Source organism: Anas acuta, chromosome 7 (genome assembly GCF_963932015.1).
Source record: "Anas acuta chromosome 7, bAnaAcu1.1, whole genome shotgun sequence".
NCBI classification, from domain to species: domain Eukaryota; kingdom Metazoa; phylum Chordata; class Aves; order Anseriformes; family Anatidae; genus Anas; species Anas acuta.
Genome location: NC_088985.1, coordinates 34,647,580 through 34,661,884, shown reverse-complemented (window position 1 = coordinate 34,661,884; position 14,305 = coordinate 34,647,580). Strand labels below are relative to the sequence as shown.

Sequence of the window (14,305 nt, the reverse complement as noted above, 5' to 3'; positions counted from 1 at the left end):
CGTCTGGAAACAGACATTTGTTGAAGAAGAATCTATTCCCTCTCTTCTCAAAGGTCAATTAAATGAATTCAGGAACAACACTAACCATTGAGTTGCACAGACAAATAAATGTGCCTTCACAGCTCAGCTTGGTAAAAGCAAAGACTGGGTTTTCTTATACTACTAAAATTTAACTCCCTTTTCACAATTTTAGATGAAAACCACAGTTACACTTCTGAAATGCATGTCCAAAGTGGAAGCAGCTGAACACATCCCAGGCTGCTTCAAGCCTTAGTGAGCACCAGCAACTGTCGCCTCAACAAAAGAGCTCAGTAAGTTAGTCATAGGTCCAGAAAAAAATCAGCCAGGTTGGTCAGAAAATTGTTCTTTGGCTGAAACAACTCCGAGTAGTACCCTGGAACACTAAACAAAAGAAAATCGACAGAAAAACTCCTTACTCTACAAAGAAGAGTTATTTCTAGAAAAACACCTTTTCAATGAGAACTCGCCTGTGCCTTCAAAGTTGGAATCTCTAAAAAAAAACACACAAAAAAACCCCTCTGCTAGGTTTCTGCCAAATCCTTACACAACAGTACGATTACACACACGCCAGGACCACTCCACCCCTCAGTGCTCAGCACACAGACCGTGACCAGAGCCCGCAGACCATCCCTGTCGGCAAACAACCATTAACTCGGGGCTTAAAGAAACAGGGAGAGCTCTGAACGACAGCTCCATGTAGGGGAAATCCTGGATCCACTCATGTTTATAGCAAAACTCTCCTTCAGTTTTCATGGCCAGGCTTTGCTAAGCTGAAAGAGGCAACCTGAAGGTCTGCCTAGCAGAGATGAGAGGCCTGGCAAAGCGAGGCAACTCTTCACAGCAAGCCCTCAGCTTCTGAGCTGTCGCAGCAACCGGTGTGCACGGTGTAAGGCACGGATGAGCAGGGTCCTGCTACACCTGGTGCTAGCAGCTGTGGGGAACGTACGGGACCGTGCTTCACCCCATGCTCCTGAGGCTCATGGACACCCCGGTGCCGCTGGGCAGGCCCCGTGTGCCCGTCATGGCACCGATCCCACCACATGGGCACTGAGCAAAGCATCCCAAACAACTTCCAGGCCCCAAATCATAAACAGGCGGGACTAAAACCCCAACAGGTGGCTGAGGAGAGTTTCTAAGCCTCACCACAGGAGGGATTTAAGCCTGCTCCGTACTGAAACACCCATTTGGTCGCCCACAGGATCCCTAAATCCAGAGCTGGGGGCTCCCGCTCAGCACCAGGCATGTGGTGAGGGTACGGAGGTCGGAGATACGGAGATGAGGTTTTTAATTTCAGCCCAGCACCGTCCCTCGGCTCTTTGAACTGACCTTTACCTCATCCTGCCGGAGCGGGACAAGACGCTGAGTGACAATGTCCCGCAGTGCAATTACCGTGCGTCAGATGAGCCGGTCCCTTACAAATCACCTCGAACTTTACACATCTGCTGGCTGTCAGCATCTGCCAGGTTCACTCACCCGAAAATAATGAAAAAACTCTCATTATTGTTCCATAACAGGTAAAGTGTTAGGACAATTATTAGACATCCTGGCTGACCTTGTGCAGACAACCAACTGCCCTTGCCAACCTTTACGGGCAGACTTTGGGCATATAAAACACAAAAGCTGTTCTTTTCGACGACGCAGAGGTTGTGACACCAGCGGGAAGAGAAACAGCCCTAGGATCCAGACTGAAAGCCATCACTCCCTAAATTCACGTTGTCTTGCAAACGGCAGAAGAAACTACGGATGTGGCATGAGGCTAAACTTCATACATCCCCTCACCAACCACCCACCCCGAGTTGCAGCCAGGGTTTGTCCCACCAGGAGGGCTGGGTGGCAGCCAGCAGGCTCCTGTGCTCGTGGGCAGGGTGACAGAAAGCCTCGTCCTGCAAGAGGCAGAAGCCCGAGAGCCTGGCATCGTCATCCAACAGGTTTGGAGGACAAGTTACTTGATAGTATAAATCATATTCCACCTGCCTGAACAGGGCACTGATGTGTAGACAACGATATGCCCCAACACTGAAATGTGGAAATAAGTGAAATTAGAATTTAGAAATAATTTGAAGGGAATCTGTAGGAAGGAAGCACAGAGCGAAATACAAGCACACGCATACAAAATGCATTTAACTGCTACAGATTAACAAATTAGCTTAAAATATTCCAACTAGCAGATTTCAACCATACAGCAGGAACTGAATGAGGGCTTCCACATCATCTTACACTGGCTGGCTGGCCTACACAATCTTGGAACAAAAGTAAACTGGTAGGCTTAAAATACTTGGTAATTCTCCACTTGGGAGTTGTGAAGAATAAAAAAAAAATCAGAGCTTTTGGGGGTTCAGATAGCGTGAACATGTCTGGAATACATTTAGTTGCATTAAGAAAAACATTTTCATGGACTCATGAAACATTTTCATTGGAGCAAAAGCTCCAATAGCTTTAATTCTTTGCCAAAAAGCAGTTATTTTGCCTTTGAAGCTACTAATTATTTCAATGAAAGCTCAGTCAAAACCAAGCTATCATCATCATACTTTTACTCTGTATACAAATATCATCTGTTGGTAAATAACTGATTCTAGGTCTAGAAAAAAAAATAATTGTCAAAAGGTTTCATTTAGTCTATTTTATTTTATTTTAATCAAGAAAGAACTCACTTTCACATGCTTTGCACACTACTTCAGAGAGTGCCATACTATTTCATGGCAATAGTTCAAAGAACAAACTGCATTCCAGCAAATTTAGCGTGGTTTTAATCTGGAAGTGATCCACTGTTATGGCACAAACACGTGCAGGTATAAGCTGCCCCAAGGCAAGGAAAATACAGCTGATCTTCCTTAGATACTCGCTGAATCTCTCAGCTGACTCTTGCACCTTTTGCTGCACTTGGAAGCAGCAGCAGAGCTAAGAGCTACTCCTTCCAGCTCATCACCTGCAAAGACAGGGCAACTTTAATGAAGACCTTTAGGCCTAAGTAATGGTGATACTGGTGAGGATATGCAAAGAATTGGGCTGGATTCTTAAGACTCCAGACTGAGTTCACCAAACATGAAAGACAGGGAAAAAATAAATAAATCAAACAATACGGCAGTGGTAAACTGAGACATGACTCAAGTTCTAAAGCACAGAGTGAGGCGAAGGGCTGCTTATCCATTCCAGGATTCATTGGTATTTATATGAGCTGGTAGAAGAACAAGTGCTGTTGCTCAGTGGGTATCACAGTAATATCTTCTATTATTCTTATTGGAAAATATTTGTATGCCACATACTTGTGCTGATGGACAGTAAATAGCTGAAGACCCCAGAGGTTAATGATGTTTAAACTCCAAAAGTGCAAGCACTTTTTGCACATTCATGCAACTTCCAGAGGCAGCACTTCCTTGGAATATCTACATTTTTGGGGACAGATATTGTTAAAATAATAATGAACACTGCTGATTAGGGAAGAAAACACAGGTTTGCAAAGTCCAGTGCTCTAAGAAATCTGGGGCCACAGACTGCTGTGCAGCTACGAACAACTTTATAGCCACTGAGGATCCATTCCTGGCTCTGCTTCTGGCTCTGCCTGTGAACAGCTGCACGACTACACAGAACTTTTTCATCCTTTTGCGTCTCTGCAGCTTCACCCAGAAAGGGCAGGTGATAACACTCAGCCTCCTTTGGGATCCGTGGATAAAATCTGCTAACAGAATTAAGCGTAAAGACAAGCAAATGAATATTTACCCCGGAGTTTGTACAGTTTATTTGAAAGCCTCTTTCAAGGACTCCTTTGCTGCCACGTGTAGTAGATGTGGAAACTTTGCACGTCTGCAGCACGCTGAGCCACGCTTGGGTCATCTTCTGCTGCAACAAAGATTTCTTACTCCTGCTCCCACACACCCTTCAGATGGCTCTTTGTAAACCCACAACTGTCCCACCCGAACCCCCGCACGCTGAATTGCTTTACAGTCCCCGTTCCGCTTGTTCTCCTCACAATCTTCGCCTTGTTCGCCTCTCCAGGTACCTGGTTTTAACACGGCCGTCCAGCTGCTCCACAGCCTCCCCGCGCCCCAGATTTCCGCTGCTCTTTTCAAGAGGTGGAGGAAGGCTGTGCTCACAGATGCCCAATCCTGGCCGAACAACAGGATGTTGTAAATGTCCAACCACTGCGTGCTTTTCATATGGATATGCTAATGGACACACTATCAGCACCCAGCTGTAAATGCAAATAACAAAGCTCAGGCTGGGCATCTTTTATGGCTCTTTAACCACCTTCTGTCTTGGAAGAGACCAGCTCCCTACTATTTGGGAGATAAAAAGCGAATGGCTCACCTCATGTCAATGCTGTGTAAATCAATTAAGGGAACAAGAGCACGGCCAGAGGCACTGTTAAGGCTGGCTCCAACAGAAGTCTTTAAGTCACCGATGGGCTCTCTCATCTGCTACAAACACCACTGTGCTGTCTGCCAGCTATCCGCACACGCTCGGAAGAGACATGCTTTATTCAACTCTTACAAAGACTTAACAAATAAATAAATAAATAACAATAACATGTATGTCCCAGCAAGCTAAACAATCAGGAAATGCTGTGGGTTGAAAGTTTTAAAGGGCCAAATTATCCTATCAAGCAATTTTCTCAATTTTCTAGTCCCCTGCAGCTCCATTTTCCCCACTCAAAATTAACAGCAGCAGTCTCTAGGGAGTTTAATAACATTTTTGATACCCTGGATTCCAGGTTAAAACTCTGGTGCTAATGTCCTTAGCCACAAGGGTGCATATCTGCCATGGTTTGGCCAAGTATTCAGGAGGATCCAGATCCACTGTAGTGGTAGTTAAGAGCAGAAGGACATCTGCTTTGTACAACAAATCCTTCTATGGCTCACCTTTTTCTGATTCACCAACTTCCTTCCAGTGTATGTTGAATCCTAAAGTATTTTGTGGGTAAAAATTATCAGAGATGCAGGTGCACTAGTGAGAAATGATGCACTACTCTTTTCATCGCAAGTAATACCAACTCGGGTAGTGACTACTGACCTATTCCTTCGGGGGATCGCTAAGGTACAGAGTATTACTGAATGACATCTTGATCAGGGCATTTCAGAGTCCATCGGCTTCTTCCATGATTGTTCCGCTCCATCTGACTGTACTGCTAGCTAAAAACAAAAAGAAACGAGAGAAGCGACCGCCTGCAGCCATCCTAAATATAAAGCAGACCAAATTCTGCTGGCAAAAATTACACTGCTGCTTTCTCAAACGCTAACTGAAATCCCTGCATAGCAGAATTTGGCAGAACACAAGAAAAGTAACGCAGCAAATACAGTTTTAGAAGAGCTGAAATGACTTCAGTCCTATGAAGCCTATAGCAAATGAAAATATTTACTTATGGTTTTTATTGGTGCACAGTATACATTGTTACATGAAGCTAATTGCTGTAATGCTGTGGGAGATGATGCAGGAAGACAATCTGAATGCAACAGGTCAGCCGTCTCTTTATGAGAGTCCATATCCATAGGGTGAATTATCAAAATGGCATTTAAGTTACACCTGACATTTAGAATAGATATGCACTAAGAAATTTTAGGTATGTTTCTTCGCAAAAGATCCTATCAATCTGAATCAGTTACAAGCTTCCTAGCTATCTGCATTTATGACTTTCTAATTGATACAAAAATGCATTAATTAAGAGAGAGCCACTTTTAGGTTTGCCCCATTTGCAGGGAACCACCGAGCTGTACCATGAGGCAGACACAAATACTAATGATCACCTGGTAATGGGATAATGAGCAAATAAAGATTTTAAATGGTGCGAGCTAGAACAATTACCAACCTAATAGGCAGATAAATAAGGCTGTTTGACTCTACCCAAGGAAAATGATTATTCTTAACCACTTACATCGAATGACCTAAACAAAATACACTTTTTTTCCCCCCTTCTTAGTGCTTTTCAGTACTCAATTGTGTTGTCCCAGAAACAGGACCTGCACATGCAGGCACCGTGCTGTCCCCATCCCCACTCACCAAACCCTGCCCAAACCAACTCAGATCTCCTCTCCCAGCATCTCCCAACCCTCCTCAAAGGTGCCCTGAAGCCCCAGCTACATCAGGCGAGCAGCCAGGTCGAATTAGCTGCTGAGATGCAGAACCCCCTAACAGCAATGAGGGCTAGATGTTTCCAGTATTTCACGAGAAAGCCATTAATATTTTGCATTTAGCCCAAGGCCAGAGCTTTCCTGTTGTTTCAACAGCGCATTTCTGGCATTGCCCTGAGTTAAACTGCAGTTTATGTTGCCTCCATATGGGAAGTTTCAGCAAATGCAGTGACAGGAAATAACAGTCTGCAACCTGACCAAAAATAAAGTTTAAAAACCCAGGAGAAACAAACAATATGTCAAAAACATCTGGGGATCTGTGATACAGATATTATTAAGTACGTCCTGGTTTATAAAGAAGAGATCTGCTTGCAGACAGTAATTATATGGCTGTTGTTATTTATGTTTATTATGGCCATGCCTGAATGCCTCAGCTACAATCAGGGCTGCCCTGTGCTAAGCACTGCATGAACTCAGCCCAAGAGAGAGGCCCCCGAAGCGCTCACAGTCTAAAGACACAAAGAAGTAAAACCCCAATTTTACCAAGGGGGCAACGAGCCATAGGGCAACAGAATCATTTTGTCGCAGACACGCAGAAAGTTTCTGGCAGAAGGAACCACGCAGCTTCTCTGCAGGACAAAGGGCACTGCAGATGATGGAGAAAATAAAGCAAAATTAATCTTTGACTCTTGCAACCTTACTGAAGGGCTGTGGGCATGTGTACCTGAGCAGGCGTTGCTGAACACACAGCTTTGACCACGCTGTGAGCAGCCACAACCTCCTGAGTGGGTGACCCCAGCCCACGCCAGTTTTCTGCCTGTGCACGGGATGTTTGTTGGGCTACAACAATCTCCGGGGCCCCTCTTCTTCCTCCTGCAGAGGGGAACCACCGCAGCACCCAGGAGCCCAGCAAAATAACCAGAAAGTGCCACTCAACGAGATGTGACAGAGTGCTGCCACAGGGAGGTGACAGGATGCTGCACGAGGGAGAGCAGGAGCTCCTTCACGGGCAGGGAAATAATGTCACCAGGAGGATTTCAGCGAGATGAGAAGGGAAACCAGGGAAGTTTAACCCTGGCAGAGGTCGCACCCAGAAGCACCTGCCTCTTTACAGTCAGCAAATAGGCTGCTCTACACTTCAGGGGAAACAAAAGCTTTTATTTTATTACCATCTTTTTCTCCTAGGGTCTGTTCTGAATCCAGAACCTGTAGCATGGCTACAGAAAAGCACCAGGACAGATACCATGCTGTGATGCTGTGTACAGAGAACACAGAGGAACGGAGACAGAAGCAACTCATGGAAAACCCACAAAGCACAGGATTTTAATACCAGGTCTTTACAAAAGCCACTTTTTCCCCTTCCTTGTGTCACTGACTTCACCGCCAGCCTGCCTGACACCACAGCTCCCTCTGAGGCTGCCAGTGCCAGCGGACCCCACAGTGGGGCTGCAGAGCCTCAACAAACCTTAAACTTGCCTCAAACGCTGCTTTCTGGCAGTGCTGCAAAATCAGACCGTGCAGAAAAAAACAGATTTGTCTATTTGCATTGCATGTGCCTGCTATGTGTATTTCAAGAAACGTGAACAGGGGTCTAATAAAAAAAGTAAAATGCCGCAAAGATTTCTTGTATTAGCAGTGCATGTGGCTCTTTAACAGTTCTGACTTTTCCATCTCAGTTTCTCAGTTCCAGCATTTAGGTGCATGCTCAACTAGACTCGTGTGAGTATTTTCAGTGATTTCAGCATTTCTCACTGTTCCTTTTCCTGCTGGGTCAAGCACTCCTCACAGGTGTCTCGGTGCACGGCGGTCCCCGAGACACGACCCTTGGCGGCTCTTACCCATCACAATGTCAACACTTAAACACTGTTTAGCGTTAAAAAAACACCTTAGCGGCCCCGGGCCGTGCAGTGGTGCTTTAGTGCCGGCTCTCCGAGCCCCTCAGCAGCACCAGGCGCGGAGCTCGCCTCACGCTGGTGCAACCCCGCGGTGCTCAGCACTCGCTTCCCGCATCCCTCAGCTCCCCCCACGGCCCTCGGCCGGCCCGGCAGGGCCCCGCTTACTTCCGCACCGCCTCCGCCGAGCCGGCGATGGGCACCCCGCCGCCGCTGCCGCCGCTATCGTAGAGCACCCCGCTGATATCCAGCAGCAGCCCCCTCACACCCCTCGCCCAGGCCGCCATCTTGGCGCCGCCATCTTGGGCCGCCATCTTGGCGCCGCCATCTTGGCCCCGCCTCAGCCCGCCCCGCGGGCCGCCGGGCAATGGAGTCCCGTTGTTGGAGCCCGGTTTTGGGGGGCTTTTGAGGCGTTTTTGGTGTATTTTGAGGCGTCCCAGACCTTCCTGGGGTTATCCTGGGCTTTGCCACGGGTCTGTCCGTGGGGAAGGGGCGGTGAGGCCCGAGCTTCCCTTGGCAGAGCTCCCCTTCCACAGGGAGGCGTGGGGTGAGACCCCCGAGGGCTGCGGCTGAGCGCCTCAGAGCCCCACACGTCTAAAACAAACAAAAAAAAACAGTCCCCAAAGCACCCAACTGGCCCACCAAGCCCCAAAAAGCCCCACAGAGCCAGCTCCCCATGCCCAAAGCACGATCAGCGCTGTGCCAGCCCCGGTGGTGCCACCTCACGTGTGCCCCGCGCCCCCCAGCAGCACCAAGCACAAGAATTGGCGAATTATGGGCAAAACCGCCCAAAATGTTCTCCCATCATGGATAAGATCCTATCAGCGCTGTTCCAGCTCTGCAGACAATACTGTTTTATCCCCTGATAAAGTCCGAACGCCGCCTTATTGCTAATACTATCAATAGCGCGGAATCCATCAGGAGCTGTGGCGGAATCACAGGCACTTTGTTTTAAGGAAAGCCGAGGAGCCTTGGCAGCATTGATTTGCATCACGGCGTCTGGAATAGCCTTTGGCTTCTCCTTAAAGATAATATCTAAACTGTGAAATTCATTAAATAGACCCAGAAATGGATCGGGTTATTTAAAACAACATCACTAATAGTGCAATATCTCAGCTGTCCGCGCTGATAGTGAACATTGTCTTGGATAGTGTTATCAGTCCCGGACACCCGCTATGAATATTGATCCGCAGCTTGTTACAGCCATCACTTGCCGTCAGGACAGGTCAGGGTTGAAACCCACCTAGCATCAAAGCAATTTAAAGACAGCACTCAGCCTGAATTTTAATGCTCGAGCTGGAAAACGGACCAACTTCAAACAGACTGCTAAAACCAATCCATGAACGTCTGCTTTTTCTGGGCGCCTTTCCATGGGCATGTATGTTTGTAGGTCAGCCTCTATGCACGTGTTAACCTGATGATATTTGAAGAAGATGTCTGCTAGCTCACAAATTAATCCCAACACTACAATTTACCTTCTAAGCTCTTGCAGCAGCGGTAGCTCAAACAGGAATATTTGTAGTCTCACACAGATCAGATTATATTTTTTCCTTCCAAATAAGAAAAATTTCCAGCGCCTCAAAGGCTGACAAGCATCCTTAAAGCAAAGTGAGCCACACACCTATTTACCATATCACAATAGCTATGATTTTTCCATGTAGTTTGAAACTAGCATTGTGGCAAACAAAAAGAATCCAGTTTCAAAAATATGAACAGGAAAATACTTTTAGATTTCACACCCACTGTCTTTATTTGAGGTCCCGTTTGAGGTGTGCTGTCCAAAAACTGTAACTGTTCCCCTCCCCTTCCCTCCTTCTGTACCTCAGGTAACGCTGAATGCACAACCAACTCTCTGCCAGCACCCAGCAGTGCCTTCCAGCTCCCCACTGGCTTCATTTTCATGCAGGATGCATCCCCCAAACTAAGCTCTATAGGTGTGCAGCCTCACCGAGTGAACTCCCCGGGACAGGGATCCCTTCTCTTCTCAATCCGTGTGCTGTCCCATGCCAGAGCCCAGCACTGAATGGGTCCCTGGATGCTGCCACCATGTAATTGACCAGAGCAGCTAATTGCAATCGCATCTCCCTGCACATCTTCATCTCCTCTTCCAGCTCCCCATTACCCTAATTCCTGTTCCTTTGCAGTGACAGGTAGAAAGCCCAGTTCTGCTCCCTATTCCCGTTCTGAGGCACCTGTTCCCGTTGAGCTGTGCCTAATTTTTACCTCGAAAGTCACTGACTTTCATCTCAGGGAACTGAAACTGAGACACCTGCAAATATGAGGAGGGCCACGGCCTTCACCTCCTCCTCGAGTAAAAGCAGAAGCACATTCCCACAGACAGATGGACGGACAGACAGAAGCATTACCTTCCTGTGCCTCTCCTTGCTGAACAAAGCCCTTGCCCACACCTCAGAGCCCCAACAACAAGCAGAAATGCTAAGGAGAGGGAACAGCATCCCCTTGGAAAGCCACAGTGGTACAGAAATAGGTTGCCAGCAAGTTTCTAAGAAACGTGGGTGACCAGAAGTGCCCGAGGAGCAGGGTGGAGAGACCTGACCTGCTGCTGCCAGCCCTAAATCAGCAAAAGGAACAGGGGCAGCAGGGCACGCTCGCAGTGCCTCAGTTTCCCTGCCCACACCGGGGCTGAGCTGCAGGATTTAGGGCCGAGGGTGCGACCCGAGCAGCCCCGAGCTGCCCCTAAGAAACCGAAGATGCTCCAGACATCCCCTTCGGACCCTCAACCGGAGGGGCTCTCTCCTTTCCCCCATCCCCTCCGCGACCCCCGGGGGCTCAGGGGGGGACGTCCCCGGGCTCGGGGCTCCCCCCGCTCCCCCCGGAGCCCCTCGGCGGGGGAAGGCGGCGCTCGCTGCGCCCCCGCGGAGCTCGGCGGCGGGGAGGGGGGCTCGGGGCTGCTTGCCAATGGCTGCTCTGCCCCCTCCTCTGCCCCCACCCCGCCGCCGGCCCCTCCGCCCGGCTTCTCCTCCCCGCTGCTCTCGCTCCGAGGCTCCAGCGCCCCGCCGGCGGCTGCGGGAGGCGGCGGCGACGGCGGCGGCGGCTCCGGGTCCCCCCCCCCCATAAGGCGGAGAGGAGCGGGGGATGCCGCAATGCCTGGACGGAGGGGCCAAGGAGCCCCCCCACGCCCCGCATAGGATCTCCTCCTTCTCCATCCTCGACATCCTGGATCCTCAGAAATTCACCCGGCGCAACCAGGCGGAGGCGGAGGCGGCGGCGGGGGGGAGCCGGGGCGAGCAGGAGAAAAGTTTGGCCAGAGTTGAAGTGGGAACGGGAGCTGCTCGCCTGGGGAGCGCCTGGGACAAGCTCCAAGAGGCTGGTAGGGAAACGCGCCCCCAGTTCCTCCCCTCGCCCCCGAGCAGGTGCCGGCCACGGGACGAGCATCCCCCGAGCCCGGAGAGGGTGGGGATAGCGGAGAGGGGGTTTTTGGGGTTTCCTGCCTCCTCCTCGGTGTGTCGGAGATGGGGAGGAGCGAGCTGAGCCCCCCTGGCCCCGCTGGTTCAAGCCGGGACCCCCCCAGCTCCGCACCCCGAGAGAGGAGGGGGCGTCCCGGGGAGCCCCGACTCGCCCCCGGCTCCGGGCAGCGCAGCCCCCCGAGCCCTTAGCGGGGCAGGGAGGGGGGTCCCGAGCCCCGACCCGATCCCGGACCCGGTTCCAGCCCCCCCCCTTTGGTCCTGGCGTCCCCCCGGGGATTGCTCAGCCCGTCCCCGGCGGAGGATGCCTCGGCTCCCATTGATCGATATCCTATTACTGGCTCCCGCCTATCTCCCGCCCGCAGCTTGCAGGTACCCACTTCAAACCTCCTTCCCCCGGCCTGATCCTAATATTGTTCGATTAAAACTTACCTTTAATAGATGACATCTATCGATCCGGCCCTCGCAAATCTGAAACTCCATTAGCACGGGGATGGGGGGGGTTGGGGGGGGGGAAGGAGGAGGAGAAGGAGAGCGGGGAGGGGGATTTATTTCGCTTCAGAAGGGGACTTTAATAACTTCTCTTTTAATTGGTAAGCCACCCATACCCACACCTCTCCCCATGCCCCCCCCGGCTAAAGGGACGGTGCCGGGCGGGCTCCATCCCCCCCGGTCCCAGGACATCGCCCGTCCCCGCCGGGTGCCGTCGGGGGGGCGCAGGGGATGCTGCCCACCCCCGCCGCTGCCCCCTGACGATCTCCGCCGTCTCCCCGCAGATGCGGACAGCGGAGCCGAGGCAGCGGCCGAGGAGAGCCCGGGAGCTGCCGGCACGACCCCCGGCCCCGCTCCCGGTCCCGCAGCCCCGGAGGAGCCGGGCTCTCCGCGGGGAGGGAGGAGGCGCCGAGCCGAAGCGAGCTGCTCCAAACCCCGGCGAGCCCGGACGGCTTTCACCTACGAGCAGCTGGTGGCCCTGGAGAACAAATTCCGAGCCACCCGCTACCTCTCGGTGTGCGAGCGCCTCAACCTGGCTCTGTCGCTCAGCCTCACCGAGACGCAGGTGAAGATCTGGTTCCAGAACCGCCGCACCAAGTGGAAGAAGCAGCACCCGGCCCCCCCCGACGGCTCGGCCGCCCCAGCGCCCCCCAGCACCGCCTCCACCCGCGGCCCCCCGAGCCCCCCGGTGCGCCCCTCTGCGCCCCCCGGCCGGACTCTGCCCCCCTTCGCCGCCGCCGAGCTCCTCTTCCCGGCCTCCTCGCCCTTCCCGCTGGCCGCCGGCCCCTTCGCCCCCTTTTTGGGGCCCGCGTACCTCGGGCCCTTCTACGGCCCGCACCTCTGAGGTCCTCCACAAAGCGCACCTCGGGGGTGCCACCGTCTCTGGGCTCCCGGGTGCGCTCCCCATGCGCTTGGAGGCGTTGGGATGGAGCTGGCGAGCCTCTAGCCATGTGCCGGTTCCTCCCAGAGCCTTCGCCAAGTTTCTTTTTAAACCATTCCTCGTCGCCGGCACACGCCTTGGAGCTGGAAAACCCAGGAGCTGCTGAACTCATCACCACCACCGGGACCCTGCTGCCTCCCACCCGGCTCCCGGGGATGCGAGCGAGCGAGCCAAGACGGCCCCAAACCTCGGCTGTTGCCCCTAGACCTGGCGGTGCCCAGTGTGCACAAGGTTTTTTACACCACTTCTCCCATCGGACCTAAAAACTGTGAGCCGTGGACTCAGCACCCGGCAGAGGAGGGGGTTTTCTTTTGGCCAGAGGGGTAGGGGAGCGCAGCTCCGTGCCAGCGGGCAAGGAGTGTGAGATCTGCGGGGTCAGTGGGAAGGTTGCTGGGAAGGTTTCGATTGCTGCTAACACGCGGCGCCCCCGCGCCTTTCTTTTCAGCCCATCCCCGTTGACTTCAAAGGGTTTAGATGAGATGCCTAGAGATCGCTCCCCTCGCAGAGAACGGGTGCTGTAGGAACAGCGTTAGCGCCGAATGAGGCAGAAACGCCAACATAAATCAGAGAAAATGATTGCATTATTCATTTCTTTAAAAACGGGGCATTTGTGGTAGAAAATAAGTGAAACGCAGAAATCTCCCGCATGCAGAGACCTATTTTCCATAACAGAGAAACACGGGCTTTTCCTTGTTTCCTTTTTGGAGCGTTTCTTAGGAAGGAAAATCATATTTCATCTTCATCGTTACAAGCACCGGAATGAAGAGGAATTCTGGCTGGGGGCTGATCCCTCCCCGAGTGGCCGGGAAGTGATTGGGTTTAAAAAAAAAATCCGTCTCGTGTGGTTTCATAAATTATTGCAACACGCTGCTCCGGAGGGTATCCCCTCGGTCTCATGCTGCTTTAAAGTACACATTGGCTCTCCAACCAAAAATCTTAGCTCGTAAATCCTGTCCATCTCTTCTTGTGTTTGTCTAAATAAAAAGGTTTGTTTGTTTGTTTGTTTGTTTTTTAAATTATTCTGTGTTGAAGTGGTTTTAATTGTGCTCAGGCAAAGCTGTGTCTGCCCTGTGAGTGGGTGTCCGGGCACCCAGCTCCTTGGGGTTGGGTGGTGAGAGGGGCTCCCTGGGACCCCCTGCCAGCATCATCAGCACCCTTCAGTTTTTGGGGCTGAGGTGGGAGCCCCAAAAATACAGTCCTGGGGTCGGCTCAGCCAAGACACTGCAGCCCTAAGAGAAGGTAGCCAGTGTCTTCCCAATTACATGGATTGCTACTAATGAAACCCGAGGCTGGCTTCAGGTCGTGACTTTGGCAGGCATAACTGCTGTAGGAGTGTACTTACTGGCAGGTTAGTTAAAGTCACTTTTTAACTCTAATTGGACTTCAGTTGGAGTTGCAAAAGCCGGGGTCATTACGGGGTGCAACGCTGCCAGTGGCCCGTGTCTGGCCAACAGACCTAAAACAGGAGCCCAA

At 51.5% G+C, this 14,305-nt stretch overlaps 2 protein-coding genes across 3 annotated transcripts in view; one reads left to right on the top strand and one right to left on the bottom strand.

The window, feature by feature from the left end:
• The window catches only part of LHPP (phospholysine phosphohistidine inorganic pyrophosphate phosphatase), a 63,150-nt gene extending 54,839 nt beyond the window's left edge, over positions 1-8,311 (bottom strand). The window contains exon 1 of one of the 2 annotated variants that reach the window (XM_068689106.1): positions 8,144-8,311. In XM_068689106.1, coding sequence (XP_068545207.1) covers positions 8,144-8,289 — 146 coding nt within the window. In that variant the 5' untranslated portion in view covers positions 8,290-8,311. The remainder of the gene's footprint in view (positions 1-8,143) is intronic. The other variant, XM_068689105.1, reaches the window with a different exon arrangement.
• Positions 8,312-10,957: 2,646 nt separating this feature from the next.
• Positions 10,958-13,780, top strand: NKX1-2 (NK1 homeobox 2). The gene is made up of 2 exons (XM_068688526.1): positions 10,958-11,306; positions 12,177-13,780. The coding sequence occupies exons 1-2, from the start codon at positions 11,072-11,074 to the stop codon at positions 12,734-12,736; spliced, it is 795 nt and encodes a 264-aa protein (XP_068544627.1). The 5' UTR covers positions 10,958-11,071; the 3' UTR covers positions 12,737-13,780.
• The last annotated feature ends 525 nt before the right edge of the window (positions 13,781-14,305 follow it).